The sequence below is a fragment of the Procambarus clarkii genome, chromosome 2 (assembly GCF_040958095.1).
Source record: "Procambarus clarkii isolate CNS0578487 chromosome 2, FALCON_Pclarkii_2.0, whole genome shotgun sequence".
NCBI lineage: Eukaryota > Metazoa > Arthropoda > Malacostraca > Decapoda > Cambaridae > Procambarus > Procambarus clarkii.
This window is the reverse complement of record NC_091151.1, coordinates 8,600,532-8,621,404: the sequence shown is the minus strand read 5'-3', so window position 1 is coordinate 8,621,404 and position 20,873 is coordinate 8,600,532. Positions and strand designations below refer to the sequence as shown.

Genomic DNA, 20,873 nt, shown 5'->3' with positions numbered 1-20,873 from the left:
ATTTGTTTATTGTTGAAATGTGTAAAATGACATACCAGAAAAGATTGATGGAATTATTGTATACGTTTGTGTGTTTATGTGCATATATCTGGGGAGAATTCTCACAGATTTCATTAGTCTAAAGAGTCCATGGTCCATAGAAAGGTATGAATCACTTGTTTATAGATACTAGGTATATTTAATTTTGAATTATTCCAGAAAATACACAAGTATTTGTGGCTTTTGCAACATTCAATAAATTGTATAATTTCTACCTTTTATTTACCTTATATGATCTTATAGTTATTGCAATAAATTGTGACATTGAGTTTTTTTTAACAAGAATAATAAAATGAACTTTCTTTTAAACAAATGCTTCAATATGTACAACTTTCTTTCACTGAATTTTCCAGATACACCGGAGACTTTGAGCTATCAATAAGTGTTTTGAACATCCCAATTTGCACCACGCTTAATATTCAGGTAAGTTTTGCTGTGTACATCAAGCTTAATATTCCGGTAAGATTTGCTGTGTTAATCAAGCTTAATGTTCATGTAATGTTTTATGTGCACACGCAAGCTTAATATTAAATAGGATGTAAATAAACAAGCTAAATATTCAGGGAAGGTTTGCTGTGTACAAGCAACCATTTATCAGATAAGATTTCCTGAATACAAGCAAGCTTAATTTTCAGATAAGATATGCCGTGTAAAATCAAGCTTAATATTCAGGTAAGATATGATGTGTACAAATATTGTAATATACTACTACACACATAGCTCAGGGGCTGCCATTGGGAGGGGGTCTCGGCCTAGACCTCTATATAGAGGTCATATATGTAAATTGTCAACCACAATACTGTGGATAGTAACAGTTCATTCACCAGGGCAAAGGCAGCCTCGAACACGCGACCTCCAACATGATAGACGAGTGCTTTATTGTCTGGGCCACGGGCTTGCCTCTATGGTCTGGGACACGGGCTAGCCACTATGGTCTGGGACACGGGCTAGCCACTATGGTCTGGGACACGGGCTAGCCACTATGGTCTGGGACACGGGCTAACCACTATGGTCTGGGCCACGGGCTAGCCACTATTGCCTGGGACACGGGCTAGCCACTATGGTCTGGGACACGGGCTAGCCAATATGGTCTGGGACACGGGCTAGCCACTATGGTCTGGGACACGGGCTAGCCACTATGGTCTGGGCCACGGGCTAGCCACTATGGTCTGGGACACGGGCTAGCCACTATGGTCTGGGACACGGGCTAGCCACTATGGTCGGGGACACGGGCTAGCCAATATGGTCTGGGACACGGGCTAGCCACTATTGCCTGGGACACGGGCAAGCCACTATGGTCTGGGCCACGGGCTAGCCACTATGGTCTGGGACACGGGCTAGCCACTATGGTCTGGGACACGGGCTAGCCAATATGGTCTGGACCACGGGCTAGCCACTATGGTCTGGGCCACTGGCTAGCCACTATGGTCTGGGACACGGGCTAGCCACTATGGTCTGGGCCACTGGCTAGCCACTATGGTCTGGGACACGGGCTAGCCACTATGGTCTGGGACACGGGCTAGCCAATATGGTCTGGACCACAGGCTAGCCACTATGGTCTGGGCCACGGGCTAGCCACTATGGTCTGGGACACGGGCTAGCCACTATGGTCTGGGACACGGGCTAGCCACTATGGTCTGGGACACGGGCTAGCCACTATGGTCTGGGACACGGGCTAGCCACTATGGTCTGGGCCACGGGCTAGCCACAATGGTCTGGGCCACGGGCTAGCCACTATGGTCTGGGCCACGGGCTAGCCACTATGGTCTGGGACACGGGCTAGCCACTATGGTCTAGGTCACGGGCTAGCCACTATGCTCTGGGCCACGGGCTAGCCACTATGGTCTGGGCCACGGGCTAGCTACTATTGTCTGGGCCACGGGCTAGCCACTATGGTCTGGGCCACGGGCTAGCCACTATGGTCTGGGCCACGGGCTAGCCACTATGGTCTGGGACACGGGCTAGCCACTATGGTCTGGGCCACGGGCTAGCTACTATGGTCTGGGCCACGGGCTAGCCACTATGGTCTGGGACACGGGCTAGCTACTATGGTCTGGGCCACGGGCTAGCCACTATGGTCTAGGCCACGGGCTAGCCACTATGCTCTGGGCCACGGGCTAGCCACAATGGTCTGGGCCACGGGCTAGCTACTATTGTCTGGGCCACGGGCTAGCCACTATGGTCTGGGCCACGGGCTAGCCACTATGGTCTGGGCCACGGGCTAGCCACTATGGTCTGGGACACGGGCTAGCCATTATGGTCTGGGCCACTGGCTAGCCACTATGGTCTGGGACACGTGCCAGCCACTATGGTCTAGGCCACGGGCTAGCCATTATGGTCTGGGCCACGGGCTAGCCACTATGGTCTGGGCCACGGGCTAGCTACTATTGTCTGGGCCACGGGCTAGCCACTATGGTCTGGGACACGGGCTAGCCACTATGGTCTGGGCCACGGGCTAGCTACTATTGTCTGGGCCACGGGCTAGCCACTATTGTCTGGGCCACGGGCTAGCCACTATGGTCTGGGACACGGGCTAGCCACTTTGGTCTGGGACACGGGCTAGCTACTATTGTCTGGGCCACGGGCTAGCAACTATGGTCCAGGACACGGGCTAGCCACTATGGTCTGGGCCACGGGCTAGCCACTATGGTCTGGGCCACGGGCTTGCCACTATGGTCTGGGCCACGGGCTAGCCACTATGGTCTGGGCCACGGGCTAGCTACTATATTCTGGGCCACGGGCTAGCCACTATGGTCTGGGACACGGGCTAGCCACTATGGTCTGGGACACGGGCTAGCCACTATGGTCTGGGCCACGGGCTAGCCACTATGGTCTGAGCCACGAGCTAGCCACTATGGTCTGGGCCACGGGCTAGCCACTATTGCCTGGGACACGGGCTAGCCACTATGGTCTGGGACACGGGCTAGCCACTATGGTCTGGGACACGGGCTAGCCGATATGGTCTGGACCACGGGCTAGCCACTATGGTCTGGGCCACTGGCTAGCCACTATGGTCTGGGACACGGGCTAGCCACTATGGTCTGGGCCACTGGCTAGCCACTATGGTCTGGGACACGGGCTAGCCACTATGGTCTGGGACACGGGCTAGCCAATATGGTCTGGGCCACGGGCTAGGCACTATGGTCTGGGACACGGGCTAGCCACTATGGTCTGGGACACGGGCTAGCCACTATGGTCTGGGACACGGGCTAGCCACTATGGTCTGAGACACGGGCTAGCCACTATGGTCTGGGCCACGGGCTAGCCACTATGGTCTGGGCCACGGGCTAGCCACAATGGTCTGGGCCACGGGCTAGCTACTATGGTCTGGGACACGGGCTAGCCACTATGGTCTAGGTCACGGGCTAGCCACTATGCTCTGGGCCACGGGCTAGCCACTATGGTCTGGGCCACGGGCTAGCAACTATTGTCTGGGCCACGGGCTAGCCACTATGGTCTGGGCCACGGGCTAGCCACTATGGTCTGGGCCATAGGCTAGCCACTATGGTCTGGGCCACGGGCTAGCCACTATGCTCTGGGCCACGGGCTAGCCACTATGGTCTGGGACACGGGCTAGCCACTATGGTCTGGGCCACGGGCTAGCCACTATGGTCTGGGCCACGGGCTAGCTACTATGGTCTGGGCCACGGGCTAGCCACTATGGTCTGGGACACGGGCTAGCTACTATGGTCTGGGCCACGGGCTAGCCACTATGGTCTAGGCCACGGGCTAGCCACTATGCTCTGGGCCACGGGCTAGCCACAATGGTCTGGGCCACGGGCTAGCTACTATTGTCTGGGCCACGGGCTAGCCACTATGGTCTGGGCCACGGGCTAGCCACTATGGTCTGGGCCACGGGCTAGCCACTATGGTCTGGGACACGGGCTAGCCATTATGGTCTGGGCCACTGGCTAGCCACTATGGTCTGGGACACGGGCCAGCTACTATGGTCTAGGCCACGGGCTAGCCACTATGGTCTGGGCCACGGGCTAGCCACTATGGTCTGGGCCACGGGCTAGCTACTATTGTCTGGGCCACGGGCTAGCCACTATGGTCTGGGACACGGGCTAGCCACTATGGTCTGGGCCACGGGCTAGCTACTATTGTCTGGGCCACGGGCTAGCCACTATTGTCTGGGCCACGGGCTAGCCACTATGGTCTGGGACACGGGCTAGCCACTATGGTCTGGGACACGGGCTAGCTACTATTTTCTGGGCCACGGGCTAGCCACTATGGTCTAGGCCACGGGCTAGCCACTATGGTCTGGGCCACGGGCTAGCCACTATGGTCTGAGACACGGGCTAGCCACTATGGTCTGGGCCACGGGCTAGCTACTATGGTCTGGGCCACGGGCTAGCCACTATGGTCTGGGACACGGGCTAGCTACTATGGTCTGGGCCACGGGCTAGCCACTATGGTCTAGGCCACGGGCTAGCCACTATGCTCTGGGCCACGGGCTAGCCACTATGGTCTGGGCCACGGGCTAGCAACTATTGTCTGGGCCACGGGCTAGCCACTATGGTCTGGGCCACGGGCTAGCCACTATGGTCTGGGCCATGGGCTAGCCACTATGGTCTGGGCCACGGGCTAGCCACTATGCTCTGGGCCACGGGCTAGCCACTATGGTCTGGGCCACGGGCTAGCCACTATGGTCTGGGCCACGGGCTAGCCACTATGGTCTGGGCCACGGGCTAGCTACTATGGTCTGGGCCACGGGCTAGCCACTATGGTCTGGGACACGGGCTAGCTACTATGGTCTGGGCCACGGGCTAGCCACTATGGTCTAGGCCACGGGCTAGCCACTATGCTCTGGGCCACGGGCTAGCCACAATGGTCTGGGCCACGGGCTAGCTACTATTGTCTGGGCCACGGGCTAGCCACTATGGTCTGGGCCACGGGCTAGCCACTATGGTCTGGGCCACGGGCTAGCCACTATGGTCTGGGACACGGGCTAGCCATTATGGTCTGGGCCACTGGCTAGCCACTATGGTCTGGGACACGGGCCAGCTACTATGGTCTAGGCCACGGGCTAGCCACTATGGTCTGGGCCACGGGCTAGCCACTATGGTCTGGGCCACGGGCTAGCTACTATTGTCTGGGCCACGGGCTAGCCACTATGGTCTGGGCCACGGGCTAGCTACTATTGTCTGGGCCACGGGCTAGCCACTATTGTCTGGGCCACGGGCTAGCCACTATGGTCTGGGACACGGGCTAGCCACTATGGTCTGGGACACGGGCTAGCTACTATTTTCTGGGCCACGGGCTAGCCACTATGGTCTAGGCCACGGGCTAGCCACTATGGTCTGGGCCACGGGCTAGCCACTATGGTCTGGGCCACGGGCTAGCTACTATTGTCTGGGCCACGGGCTAGCCACTATGGTCTGGGACACGGGCTAGCCACTATGGTCTGGGACACGGGCTAGCCACTATGGTCTGGGACACGGGCTAGCCACTATGGTCTGGGACACGGGCTAGCCACTATGGTCTGAGCCACAGGCTAGCCACTATGGTCTGGGCCACAGGCTAGCCACTATGGTCTGGGCCACGGGCTAGCCACTATGGTTTGGGCCACGGGCTAGCTACTATGGTCTGGGACACGGGCTAGCTACTATTGTCTGGGCCACGGGCTAGCCACTATGGTCTGGGCCACGGGCTAGCCACTATGGTCTGGGACACGGGCTAGCTACTATTGTCTGGGCCACGGGCTAGCCACTATGGTCTGGGACACGGGCTAGCCACTATGGTTTGGGCCACGGGCTAGCCACTATGGTCTGGGACACGGGCTAGCTACTATTGTCTGGGCCACGGGCTAGCCACTATGGTCTGGGTGGCTTAACATTTAATTTCGGGCAGCGGTTTGTGCCTCAGAAATCTGTCCTTAGTGTGGGTAGCTCGTTGGCCAGACAATTGAACACGGGTCTCTCATGCTGTCCGACGGTCCTTTTGCCCAGGGGAATGAAATGTTACTATCCACGGTACTGTGGGTGACAATTGACATATATATATTATGGGTCTGTTACCTATTGGCACCAGACCCATTGCCATTGGTAATACTCTGCGCCGCCTAGTTGCAAGGGCTGCTGTCAGAAATATCCGAATGGAAGCAGCCACCATGCTGCAACCCAACCAGTTGGGGTTTGTAGTCCCCCAAGGCTGTGAAGCAGCGGCTCATGCTGCACGAGCCTACATTACCTCTCTTACTGAAGACCAGGCAGTAGTAAAATTAGATTTTAAAAACGCTTTCAACTCGGTCAAATGGGAAGCAGTCCTCACCGCAGTCCAGGAACATTGCCCAAGCATTCTCTCGTTTGTGTCAGCAGGCTACAGCAAAGACTTAACCCTCCTGTTTGGCAAACACGAAGTCACCTCAGCAGAGGGAATTCAACAGGGTGACCCACTTGCACCGTTCCTCTTTTGCATAGCGGTCGAGAAATTACAACCAGACTGTCCAGTGAGCTCAACATCTGGTTCCTGGATGATGGCACTCTGGCAGGCACACAAGATTCCCTGCTGGAAGACCTACAGCTGGTGAAGACACGGGGGGAGTCCATGGGTCTCGTTCTTAACCCCTCCAAGTGCGAATTTATTGCATTCAGTGAGGTAATCATTAGTGCAGTGAAATCAGTTTTACCAGAAGCCTCAGTCATTAAACCCACCGACAGCACACTACTTGGAGCACCTCTGGGCCACAGTGCCATTGCTACAGTTCTTGATGAAAAGTTTAACAACCTAAAGAGGATGGAAACGAGACTAGAGGACTTGGACTCCCACGATGCCCTCTACCTTCTCACAAAGTGCCTTACCTTGCCCAGGCTAACATACTTCTTAAGGTGTGCACCAACTTTTGGCAATCCACTTCTAAGTCAATATGATGAGCTCCTCAGGTCAATATTAAGGAAGGCGCTCAACCTAGATTTAGATGACAGTCAGTGGGACCAAGCAACACTACCAGTGAGATTTGGGGGGATAGGCACACGAAAGGCAACTGAGGTAGCACTTCCAGCATTCTTATCCTCATGAACAGCAGCCAACGAATTGGTAGGGCAGATCCTACCAGAGCGTATGAGAGAGACAGCGGGAACTCATGATCAAACGTTCATCGAAGCAGCCAGACAATGGGACACCATTGCACACCCTCAACCCCGACCACAAGTCCCAAAAGACCACAAGCAGGCCCACTGGGATAGCCCCATAATGGAAAAGACTGTCACAGCAATGATTGACAACGCTGATGCTGAAAACAAAGCCCGCCTCCTAGCGGTAACAGCACCCCACGCCGGGGATTTTTAATTTGCTGTGCCCAATGCAGCCCTGGGAACTCGCCTCAGTCATGACGCTCTCCGCATTGGAGTTGCGCTTCGCCTTGCCGCCCCCATCCTCACCGAACATAGGTGCATCTGCGGAACTGCGATGGCAGACCAACATGGTCGTCATGGTCTGGTATGTCGTAAATCACAGAGTAGGATTGCAAGACATGAAGAAGTCAACGACATCATCAAGAGGAGCCTCGCCACAGCCCGCTGCCCGGCACAAACAGAACCACACTTATTCAGACCTAACGACCCTCAGAAGCGCCCAGATGGGGTCACCTTGCTTCCTTCGAAGGATGGTAAGCAAGTGGTGTGGGACTACACGTGCGCTGCCACACTGGCCAGTACCTACCTCCACTACGGACCACGTGAAAGGGGTGATGCTGCTTCTTTCAGGGAATCACAGAAAATTATTAAATACAGAGGTCTGGCACACTGCTACAGCTTTGTTCCGATCGGCTCGGAGACCCTCGGTTCGTGGGGAAAATGAGCATTGAAGTTCCTGTAGGAATTGGGGGACAAATTGATCAGCGCTACATAAGATCACAGAGCAAAAAGTTTCTTGTTCCAGCGCCTCAGTGTTGTGAATCAGATGGAGAATGCCTGTTGCGTCTTGGGCACTAGTCCAACTTCAGAGGAATTCGAAGAAGTGTTTGACTTGCAACAATGATCGAACCCGTCTGTGACATTCATCAATGTTTCCCATTATCGCGTTTTTCAAGAGATCCATAACCCCTTTAGGCCTTTTTGTATTATTTTTGTATCAACCCATGTATATCTTATAACAATCAAATACATAATATATATGTCGTACCTAGTAGCCAGAACTCACTTCTCAGCCTACTATGCAAGGCCCGATTTGCCTAATAAGTCAAGTTTTCATGAATTAATTGTTTTTCGACTACCTAACCTACCTAACCTAACCTAACCTAACTTTTTTGGCTACCTAACTTAACCTAACCTATAAAGATAAGTTAGGTTAGGTTAGGTAGGGTTGGTTAGGTTCGGTCATATATCTACGTTAATTTTAACTCCAGTAAAAAAAAATTGACCTCATACATAATGAAATGGGTAGGTTTATCATTTCATAAGAAAAAAATTAGAGAAACTATATTAGTTCAGGAAAACTTGGCTTATTAGGCAAATCGGGCCTTGCATAGTAGGCTGAGAAGTGAGTTCTGGCTAATAGGTACGACATTATATATATATATATATATATATATATATATATATATATATATATATATATATATATATATATATATATATATATATATGTATATATATATATATATGTCGTACCTAGTAGCCAGAACGCACTTGTCAGCCTACTATGCAAGGCCCGATTTACCTAATAAGCCAAGTTTTCATGAATTAATTGTTTTTCGACTACCTAACCTACCTAACCTAACCTAACTTTTTCGGCTACCTAACCTAACCTAACCTATAAAGATAGGTTAGGTAAGGTTAGGTAGGTTTGGTTAGGTTCGGTCACATATCTACGTTAAGTTTAACTCCAATAAAAAAAATTGACGTCATACATAATGAAATGGGCAGCTTTATCATTTCATAAGAAAAAAAATTGAGAAAATATATTAATTCAGGAAAACTTGGCTTATTAGGCAAATCGGGCCTTGCATAGTAGGCTGAGAAGTGAGTTCTGGCTACTAGGTACGACATATATATATATATATATATATATATATATATATATATATATATATATATATATATATATATATATATATTAGTCTCATTAAATATGACAACATACTCTGTATTTACTATGTTCTGGTTTAGGGCTTCTATCCCTCTAACTATTATTCTTGCATCAAAGTTTTGTTGAAAGAAGAGCTCTCCAAAAGTAATGTTCTTTTTTCAAGGTGAAGAAAAAGGGAATAACTATAGAATGTATTGCACTTATTATACAATTGTGCAACGTTTCGAACCTACATGGTTCATTCTCAAGTGATGTTACAGTTGTTGTTGTTGTTATAGTTTCAGCTAATCGGATCAAGTTCTAAGTAGCACGGGCTATGGTGAGCCCGTAACTTACCTGGCACAGGAGCGGGGCAAGAAGCACGGGCTATGGTTAGCCTCGTGGCTAACCATAGCCACATTATTCTTTCTTCTTTTTCATGTTCGCTGTGCATAGCTGATTTGTAATATAATTTTATTGGATGTGTTTTGGTTTCTGTTCTAGGTTCAGGATTGAACCATCGGTCCAGGTGTCTTCTTATAGCGCCGTTTGGAACCCAGGCTCTCTGGGGGTTCGAATCCTTCTGGGGTGTGGAGTTTTCAGTTGCATATTGGCTTGGGAACCATTCAAGCTTGTTTGCATTTGTGTTGCTCACGTGGCCCCACAAACTGAGGTGATTCGATAAAATATCTATGCCCAAGCTTACCATTAACTGCTGTTGGGTCGTTGGGGATATAGCTTCAGCTCCCAATTTGTACAGTCACGGTTGGTCGAGTGGTTAAGGAACCAGGTACGCCATGTGAAAAGTGCTCCTGGCTGTCTTTGTTCAAATCCAACTGGGGTGTGGAGTTTTCAGTTCCATATTGGCTTGGGGACCATTCAAGCTTGTTCATATATAAGTATACACACACACATATATATATATATATATATATATATATTGTGACGGTAACGCGTTGGTGTTCGGCTGTTCAAAAGCTAGGGGTATGGCCTCGTCACATATAGAAAAAAAAATAGAAAATCTGGAACTTCGTCTGTGGTAAGGTAAGGAGAAGACACACAAAACACAAGTAAATTTTAACAATGAAATTTTAATTACGTTAAAGAAAGCAAAACATGAATAAAATGGGCATACAAATTCGTATAATAAAATCAATCAAAGTAATAAGAATAATCAAATGGCAAAATGAAAAGTTACGTTAAGACAAGTGAGCAAATAACAAGAGTATGGCAAACAAAGTAAATAGGTGCCGGAATATTGGCTTCAAGCTATCACTTCTCTTAGTACACGTAAGCCTGGGGCTTAGTCTACCAACGAGACGTGTTAACTTGTCGAAAGCACGGGATATTCTGAAGACTGAGGTCGTGGCGGCCCCAGACATCAAGTAGTATGGTGGGTAGAGTGCAGTTACAGCTGGACTCGCAGCCAATCAGCGAGGAGCAGGCGACAAGACAGGTAGTTTGGTGGTTCGAGGTGGAGTAGGTGTTCCTGGCTGCATACGTTTTGCTCTCTGGCAAACCTTGGAGATGTTGTTGTCGTTGTTGAATATTTCTTCCATATTAGTTTTATATAGATGTATGTATCGATGAACTTTGGAGGGAAGAGCAGGCTCAATCTCTTGAAGGAGATTATCGTTATTATTATATATATATATATATATATATATATATATATATATATATATATATATATATATATATATATATATATATATATATATATATATATATATATATATATATATATATATATGTTATATATAGGTAGCCATCGTTCTTGTAAACATATGTTATTAAATAAGACCGAAAAAGTAAGATTAATAATTCTAACACGAATTTTCTCAATATTTCTTATCTTCCTTTTTACTGTCGATGGTAATTGAAAAATCAATTCTCCAAAATTAATTTTTATATATAGTCTGACGCAACACTAGAACGCGTTTTGTAATAACTTATTACATTTTCAAAGACTTTAGTTTACACACACATAACTATAACCTTCAAACACTAAACAGAGTTTTACTATGCTATCATTTAAACAGCATTTGTCTTATATACTAACATTTGGGTGAGGTGATATGTTACAACAGTTTTGGATGAGATGAACAAAACTTTCAACACAAGACAGAGCAAACTTTCAACACAAGACAGAACACGGTGCAATGGGTAAAAAATGGATAAATTAAAGGGAAGAAAGGAAATAACTGCAAAGGGCCTATTGGCCCATATTTCTTGATGCTTCTATATTGGTGCGGAGTCTTAAAGTGGGTAGAATATAGTTGTGCATTAATTGGCTGTTGATTGCTGGTGTTGACTTCTTGATGTGTAGTGCCACGCAGACGTCGAGCCGCCTACTATCGCTGTATCTATCGATGATTTCTGTGTTGTTTGCTAAGACTTCTCTGGCGACGGTTTGGTTGTGGGAAGAAATTATATGTTCCTTAATGGAGCCCTGTTGCTTATGCATCGTTAATGGCCTGGAAAGAGATGTTGTTGTCTTGCCTATATACTAAATTTTTGAGGCTTACAGTCCCCAAGAGGGCATTTGAAGGCATAGACGACGTTGGTTTCTTTTAAAACGTTCTGTTTTGTGTCTGGAGAGTTTCTCATGAGTAGGCTGGCCGTTTTTTTGGTTTTACAGTAAATCGTCAATTGTATCTTCTGATCTTTGTCTGTATGGAAAACGTTCCTATTAACAATATATTTCAAGACCCTTTCTTCCATTTAATGAGCTGTGGAAAAGAAGTTCCTGTAAAATAGTCTAATAGGGGGTACAGGTGTTGTGTTAGTTGTCTCTTCAGTGGTTGCATGGCATTTCACTTTCCTTCTTATGATGTCTTCCACGAAACCATTGGAGAAGCCGTTGTTGACTAGGACCTGCCTTACCCTACAGAGTTCTTCATCGACTTGCTTCCATCCTGAGCTGTGGCTGAGACCACGGTCAACAACACTCCTCTTGTACCTGCCCGGGCAGTCACTCTTGGCATTGAGGCACATTCCTATGTTTGTTTCCTTAGTGTACACTGCAGTGTGGAAACCTCCACTCCTTTCCATGATCGTTACATCTAGAAAGGGCAGCTTCACATACTTCTCCATATTGTAAGTGAAACGCAACACAGAATTCTCCTCGAATGCCTCCTTCAGCTCCTGCAGATGTCTGACCTCAGGTACCTGTGTAAAAATGTCGTCAACATACCTGCAGTATATGTCCGGTTTCAAGTTCATGTCGACTAAAACCTTCTGTTCGATGGTACCCATGTAGAAGTTCGCAAACAGGACACCTAGGGAAGAACCCATGGCAACCTCATCTTCTTGCTTATACATGTGCCCATCAGGGCTCAAGAAGGGTGCCTCTTTAGTACAAGCTTGGAGTAGTTTCCTTAGAATGTTTTCTGGTATGTCAAGAGGATGTGGTTTCATCCACATACGTGTGGATGAAACAATCGGGATCATAGCGGACAGAGTGTATCGTGATCCAGACTGTACTCCTCTTGACATATCAGAAAACATCTTGTGTTGAAAGTTTCTTGTGCTTGTCTTGTGTTGAAATGTTGAAATAAATTGCCGGCAGGGAAGTGATTCAAATAGCTTCGGCTATCACTTTCTTATGTCCGGTCGTGATGGTCAAGCGGATTAAGGCGTCCTGTACATACCAGTTGCATTGCTCCTGGCAGTATGGGTTCGAGTCACTTCTGGGGTGTGAGTTTTCAATATATACATAGATATTTATATATTGTGATGGTAATCTCTATCAAGAGAGATTTGGCCTGCTCTTTCCTACATCATGTTACTTCAGTACGTCTATAACATCAAAATACTACATTCAAGAGTAGTATATACATAGTAGAATACGTTTTTACAGGGGGTATATGTACCCTACACTCGCTCTCCAAACCCCCCTCGCTGTCAGCGCACCACCCTTGTCGATCACCAAACTAGCACTTCCAGCCAACACACTTCCTATTGGTGAATCAGCGACTCTACTCGACTTCAGCGCCATCTGCATAGCCTATGACTAAGTGTGCACGAGCAGTTTGCTTTAGAATATTCTGTGCTCTCAAGGCTGATACTTCTATCAAGCATACGCTCTGTGTATTAGTGGAGGTTTTCAGCCAGCCAATATTCTCAGCACCTTTAACTCATTTTTTTGTCTTGATTCATTGTAGAGTAATGTAACCATTATTTTATTTTATATTGTTTTTTGTCTTTGTATTTGTTTAATTCGTACTATACATAGCCAAGGCATTATCTTTGTGTATATTTGTTTAATTTCAATTAAAGCTTCATTGTTCATACTATTTTTTTTGCGTGTTTTTTCCTTTTTTACTTGACCACAGGATGCAACAGCTAAGCAGTCAACTTTATTTTCTCCCTTTTTTTTTACTAATGTGATTGGCATTGACACCAGCCATTGGGGGGACTGCCTTACATCTACATTTTCCCATCACAATATATATATATATATATATATATATATATATATATATATATATATATATACATTCCTGAAACTGCCATAGGAAAACTCTGTGGCAGCAAGCAACCTATAATTTACATAGCAAATGCACCAACTTGGCCTTATGGATCAACTTCGTAACATAAACACACACAAAAACATATTTAATTTTCAAATTTGCTTTAATACCACCTTGCTGCGAGGCCTTAAAATGACATTCCTGCTGTGCGCCGAAAATAAATTCTTTTCAAGAAATTTTCTCTTCTTATATTGGTAAAATGTAGTATCTGATCAGGGGAAACTAAAAAAAAAAAATTTATGTGACATACCTTAGCCGTGATGGAGCTGAGACGTTGAGCAAACAATGGGCGCTGTGCGATGGAGCGTGCGGGGTCACTCGACCCTGCCACCCATTGGCGCGGCTGTGGCCACGAATATAATTATTTTATTTATTGTGATGTTTCTTATTTGTTTTTACTCTGATTTTTTGCTGTAATATTATTGAAAATTGTGTAATTTATGGAATTTATATAGTTCAATGTGTGTGGAGCATCGCTATGCTCACAATTTTTGGGCTGATACATATGACTTGTATATTATATTAATCAACCAATCAACCAGTGAGTTTTTCTGTTATACACGATATACGCACGATGTATATACCTATATACATCTGTTTTCACCATAACGAAACACTAAGTAGGTATGGTGAGTCCAAACGTCACGAGTGGGCCGCAACACCCAGCCAACCCTCCCTCCCTCCCTCCTTCAACTTCTTACTCGCCATTCCTTTCGGGTGCGCCTTGGTACCGCTCTCTCTCCCTCTTTTCAGCAATACGAAGGTGTGCCCCAGGGTAGTGTTCTGAGCACTACTCTTTTTCTGGTTGCCCTCAATGGTCTTCTTTCCTCTCTTCCTTCTGGTGTCTTCTCCGCTCTCTATGTCGATGATCTTACCCTTTGTTGTCAGGGTGATGATTCGCCTCTCCTTCAACGCCGGCTTCAACTTGCAATTGATGCCGTGTCGTCTTGGGCCACTGATCATGGCTTCAAGTTCTCTACTTCTAAGACTTGTGCCATGACATTTACGCGGAAACGGGTTGTTCTTCGTCCCTCTTTGTCACTTTATGGTCATCCCCTTGAATACAAAGATTCCGCGAAGCTTTTGGGGTTATTCCTTGACACTCGTTTGTCTTGGTCTCCCCATATCTCTTACCTCCGTGTTGAGTGCTCTAAGGCCCTTACCCTCCTTCGGGTCTTGTCCCATACTTCTTGGGGGGCAGATAGGCGCACTCTCCTTGCTTTACATTCTTCTCTCGTCCTGTCTAAGCTCGATTATGGTTGCCCTGCTTACTCGTCTGCTTCTCCTTCTACTCTTCGCCGTCTTGATGCTTTGCACCATACTGGGTTGCGCCTCAGTTCTGGTGCCTTTCGTTCGACTCCCGTCCTTAGCTTGTATGTTGACACTGGCTTCCTGTCTCTCCAGGACCGCCGTGATCGCTACTGTCTTCGCTATCTTGCGCGGTCCTTGCAACATCCTTCCTCTCGCCTCTGTCGTGCTTTAACTTTTACCCCTCCTGCGGTTCCTGTTCCTCTTCACCACCTCCCTCTTTCTGTCCGGTTATCTCGCCTGCAGGATTCTCTTTCCGTTCGTATTTCTGATGTTTCTCCTCGTGTTGTTCCTTCTTTGCCCCCGTGGAGGGTCCCTCTTCCGCGGTTTTGTACTTCCTTGACCCGTGTCACTAAAGCTTTTACCCCTCCTACGGTTCTAAAACGCCTTTTCCTCGAGCACTTTTCTTCTCACTCCCGCTCCGTTTCTGTCTTCACCGATGGGTCTAAGTCAGCGGACGGTGTTGGCTACTCTGTTGTTTTTCCTGATCGCACTTATATGTGTCGCTTGCCTCCGGAGACTAGCATCTTTACAGCGGAACTTTATGCTATTCTCTATGCTCTTCGTCTCCTACTTTCTCGTTGTCAGTCTTCCTTTGTAGTTGTTGTTGACTCTCGTAGTGCCCTCATGGCTCTCGGGTCCTTTAATCCAGTTCATCCAGTGGTTGTCGAGATCCAGCATTGGCTGTTTCTCGTTCATAGTAAATTTAAGTCGGTTGAGTTTTGTTGGGTTCCCAGCCATATTGGTGTGTCTTTAAATGAGCGTGCGGATGCTGCCGCCAAGGAAGCTGTCCGCTCTTGTCCCATCTCTCGTAAGGGCATTCCGTATTCCGACTTTTACCCGGTTATCCATTCCTCAGTCCTTACCCGTTGGCAGGCTTCTTGGTTGTCTGTTACTGGTAACAAGCTACGTACTCTTAAATGTTGTGTTTCCTCGTGGCAGTCCTCCTTCCACCGTAACCGGCGGTGGGAAACAGCTCTGGCGAGGTTGCGTATTGGCCATACTCGCTTAACCCATGGTCACTTGATGGAGCGCCGCCCTGCTCCTTATTGTCCTAGTTGCATTGTCCCTCTTACGGTCGTGCATGTCCTTCTTGAATGTCCTGACTTCCAGGACGAGCGTATGTTTTGCTTTCCGACCGCCCCTCGCGGTCACCTGTCCCTCGATAGAATTCTTGGTGACTCGGATACTTTTGATATCGTTCGCCTTATGCGTTTTTGTTCTCGTATTGGCATCCTTGGTGATATTTAGCGCCCTCTGATTATTTTGCGTATTTGATGGTGCTACATAGCCTTCCCGGTTTGGTGCCTTCTTTTGATAATTACTTACTTACTTACTTCTTACTCGCCAACATTCCTCCTCCCACAATACTATTTGTGGTTTTATTACACTATTTACACACGTTATATATAAGTATCTACATGTTTTATTCACCATAACTGTTCAACTAAGCTAGTATAGTGTCTAAACAGCATAGTGGCCACCATACACTGCATGGCAAGTCCTACACCAGCCAGCAAACAACAGCCTTACTCCCTCCCTCACCAATACATCCCTCACCAAAATGGCTCCTCCCAACATACTCCTTTCAAGGTTATTACACTATAAACACACTTTATATATACATAACTACATGTTTTGTTCACCATAGCAAACCACTAAGCCGGTATGGCGAGTTCAGGTCTCCAAACAATAACAGAGGTCGCCACACAGAGTCAGCAGACGACACCACCTCTCCCTCACTCCTCACCAAGATTCAACCTCCCACCATACAACGCATATCACTAATTCCCACCACAATGCTGCTATTATCAGAATCCTGGTCACTAAATGATGTAAATGAATATATTCCCAAAAGTTTATTTTGTAAAAGAACATGAGAAGTCCGTTGAAGATTCCTAAATGGACAGAACAACGGCAGTGTCCTGTGGCTGGCGCTGTGAACATCTTGAACAGCATTGTGTTTACTGATATCTGAACATTGTATAGTTTTTATCAGTCAGATGTAAAAAGGGGTGTATGGACAGATGAGTGTATGGACAGAGATGTGTAGTTAGGTTACATCAGCACAGTAACGAACTGTGGAGACGTGGGGAAGACTTCCTCAGGTACGGTAAAGGTCGGGAGGTCATTCGCAGCATAGGGTACAAAAATAATCCTTACAAATTCCTGGTTGTTGGAGCCAGCAATATTGTCAGCAAGAAATGTTAAAGCATATATTGCTATGGTCAGTAGTAGTACCCGGCAACTGCTGTGGTGAAGGCTGGGTTAGTCACTTGCCGGAGTAAGGTTGTGGCGATGGCTGGGTCGGTGAGTGGCTGGGTCCCCATTGGCTGGGAGTTGGGTCCCCATTGGCTGGGCTGCTGCACGGTGGCTCCTCCTCCCGTAAACACCGGAAAAGTGGAGGGATGTATAGACAAAGGGGTGTATGGTAGATGATTTTGTATATATGTAGGTGATTTTGTCATTCAGGTAGGCTATTTTTGTGAAGATTGGTTTAAAAAGGTAGACCAGGTCTATTTCTTCTGGGGTGAAGTAACGTTCTACTGGGTATATTTTTTCCCTTTTCATGATTTCGTATACCATCGATGTGAGGTCTGTTACCTAAAAAAAATCATCTTGGTTTGGGAAGAAAGAAAAATATGCAAAGATTTTAGCACCTGGGCCTCACCAGACTCGTCTGTTTCTCCATACCCCCCCCCCCTGTAAGGAGTGTTCAGGGAGTTCTTGTCGCTGCTCGTAGGTGCACAGCGCTTCTGTTGTGGCCGTGAGCCAAATATCTTCTTTTGTAGCTGGGAACGAGTCTGGTAGTGACTCAGTCAAAGATTCCGGGAGGAGTTCTAAGGTTGTTGGAGCGAGAAAAGTTGTCTTCATAACTTTTGATGGTTGGTTTGGCGAGAGTTCGCGAGTTCGTTTGGTCCTACTTTCGTCTGTTTCCATGTTACCTTGTTGTGAGGCTTCTACACTCATAGCTCACCACCTGTACATGGAAAACAAAAGAAACACACATTGAAAAAAGTAATATGAAAATGTTTTTCGGTCAAGAAAAAACAGGTGTAATTTTAGTTTTTTCTTTTTTTACTTATTTTTCATGTAGAAGTGGAGGAAGTCGAAACAGTGTTTCCCCCAAGAGAGGAACCTAGATCAGGCTTTCAATCCAAAAGGACCCCAGTCCAATCTATTATCACTTTCTAAGCCAAAATACTGCATCGAGCCAGGATTTCAACCCTACAAGCTTCCACCCTTGTTGGAGGTGATGTCGGGAAAATGCTTATTGGGGACAATCGACTGTTTCGTCGGACCTTAGTCCAGAGCTCTTCAGCCCAAAGCAATGGTGTATTTTGTTTTCTCAATGGTAAATGGAAGATCGTTCACATATATGAGAAACAGGTTTGGAACAAGAACTAAAACTTTTGGAACTCCATAAGTAACATATCAACAATCTGAGACCTAAAGTTCAAGTATTCCTATACTAATGGAGTACCTACCCTGTTATTTCTGTCTTCATCTCCATCTTATGCACTAGTCTCCTACGGGGTATTGTGTCAAAGGCTTTCTAGCAATACAAAAACATGCCGTCTGCTCACCATTCTCTTCAATTGAATTGGCGATGCCCATAGAGCTGGAGAGCAGGGGACTGAAAAATGGGGCATAGATGCAGAAAACTTCAGCAAGAAATGGAAGACGAGACTGAGGAGAGAAGGATAGATTGGTGGCCCATCCACCGTGGTTTAGAGCTTGTATGGACTGAGTGGTGAGTGTTCGGCTGAGTGGTGAGTTTTAGGCATGGGCAGTATCAGCACAGGGGCTGCGCTCTCGAGCAGCTGGCTAGATGTGAGAGTTGAGAAGTGTGTCACCAATCCGGTTCTTTATTCTCCTGACCTCTGTCTTCTGCCTTGGTTGTTCTTGGCTAGGACATCGGTCTTATTGGTCTTGTTCTTCTTGCTGGTGGCGGACTTGCATTTTGTCGACACAGCAGCATTGTCGTTCAGTATGAAAGGAGAGCTGTCGAGATGGAAGTCCTTAGTACTGGATTTCAGCTTCGATACAGGAGACGTTGTTCCCACAGAAACATCCTCATTCGACAATGAGTCTGAAGGGTCGAGAGCTGGTACAGTAGTCCGTGGATGCTTGGTAGATCAGATCGGTCTGGCTTTGGTGGGTCGATGACTCCGTTTTCCAGAGTGTTTAAATTTTCTCCTGCATCTTGGCGGCGTATTTCGGATACTTAACATAGTAGTCAGGGTCAATAAGTTCAGGGTGGAGTTAGGTTACATCAGCACAGTAACGAACTGTGGAGACGTGGGGAAGACTTCCTCAGGTACGGTAAAGGTCGGGAGGTCATTCGCAGCATAGGGTACAAAAATAATCCTCACAAATTCCTGGTTGTTTGAGCTAGCAATATTGTCAGCAAGAAATGTTAAAGCATATATATTGCTATGGTCAGTAGTAGTACCCGGCAACTGCTGTGGTGAAGGCTGGGTTAGTCATTGGCCGGAGTAAGGTTGTGGCGATGGCTGGGTCGGTGAGTGGCTGGGTCCCCATTGTTGGAAATTTCCAACACTAAATACAACACTGTTGTATTATCATTAATTATTACTAAATCTACTAATCATTGTAGTAATTAAAATTAACCAAACGTAGAGTTCACATGTACTAATAATTACATCTGTACAATAAGGCTAGAATTCTTACGTCACCAGACGCCAGTATTGCGTCAGATTCCATTATAATAAGCACAACTATATCCAGTGTGTCTGAGAATTGAATTTGATTCTCTATAAAATAACGGTGTTCTGTGTGATAATTAATTACAGATAAGGGGCCATCTCCCCCGAAATATAAAGTTGTTGTAGGGTATTCATAATTTATTATCCTGATACATGTGAAAGGTGCTGCACATAGGCCAAGTTTCAGCATCTCAGCCTAAATAGAAACGGAGAAAAAAAAAACAAAAAAAAAGACGAATTTTTCAACCATGTTCAAAAAATTTCACAGCCCACAATTGTGAACCAAAATCATTTATAAGACACTCAGCTATGACCTTACTATATAATAAAGATTTGCATGTCACATTATTTTCCTAGATGTATTTAGTGCAATAATACAGATTTTATAAAAGTTTCCCAAAAACGTATGCAACAAAATGAGGTGTATCATTATTTATAAAATCAATAAATCTACGTAGATAAGAATAATGACATGCGTTTATAGAGGCGTATTTTCTACATATAATGTGCAAGTTTCATGTAAATAGAATAACAAATAAAGGCTGTGAAATTTTATCTAGTTTTAAAAGTTGGAGTTGCGTAGCGCGCTCTCAAAGTTTCTCTACCTGCGGTCACTCGTGAGTGGTGATTTACGCATTGCGGCCAGCTCGTATGGAGAGCTCTCATGCATCTAGCTGTCAATGCTTCTCTCTTGTTCGTTTGGTAAGTCATATTGCAGTACAAATAGCTAAAAATCCAAAAATAGCATGTTCTGGGAGATATTGTGTGAGCGCGTCAGCATACATCCTCTCTCCATGAGAGACACGCAGTCACTGACTGCACCACCCTCGTGTCAGACCATATGTTGTGTTGCCATATGGTTAGTTTATATTCATTTTATGCATAACATGTTATTTTCAACGCTATTACGAAAAATAAGACATCTACAACGTAAGATACAATACCCCGCGGCGTACTCACGGCGCGAGGACCAGATTCACGAAAGTTGCAGCGGGAAATTTGACTCTAATTACGTTATTTTTCAAGATATCATTAAACGGTTTGGACCACAGTGTTGCCAGAACGTTGTAGTATTTTTCGTAATTTTTCGTAAATATTCCATTTTTCATCGGATTTTCGGTGACATGGCCCCTAAACTGATCCCCAACTAATGCCAAATAGAGCGTTTATAGTTATAACTGTTATCTGTTAATAAATTTAACGTCACGCGTGAATGCCCTGGAGAGACTTTAATTCATCTCCATTGCTCGTT

General features: G+C 46.4%; 1 protein-coding gene across 2 annotated transcripts in view; it reads left to right on the top strand.

The window, feature by feature from the left end:
• Positions 1–20,873, top strand: part of LOC138366924 (extended synaptotagmin-3-like) — a 134,667-nt gene that overhangs the window by 87,741 nt on the left and 26,053 nt on the right. For both annotated transcript variants that reach the window (XM_069328200.1, XM_069328191.1), the window contains exon 4: positions 393–462. In XM_069328200.1, the coding sequence (XP_069184301.1) occupies positions 393–462 (70 nt within the window). The remainder of the gene's footprint in view (positions 1–392; positions 463–20,873) is intronic.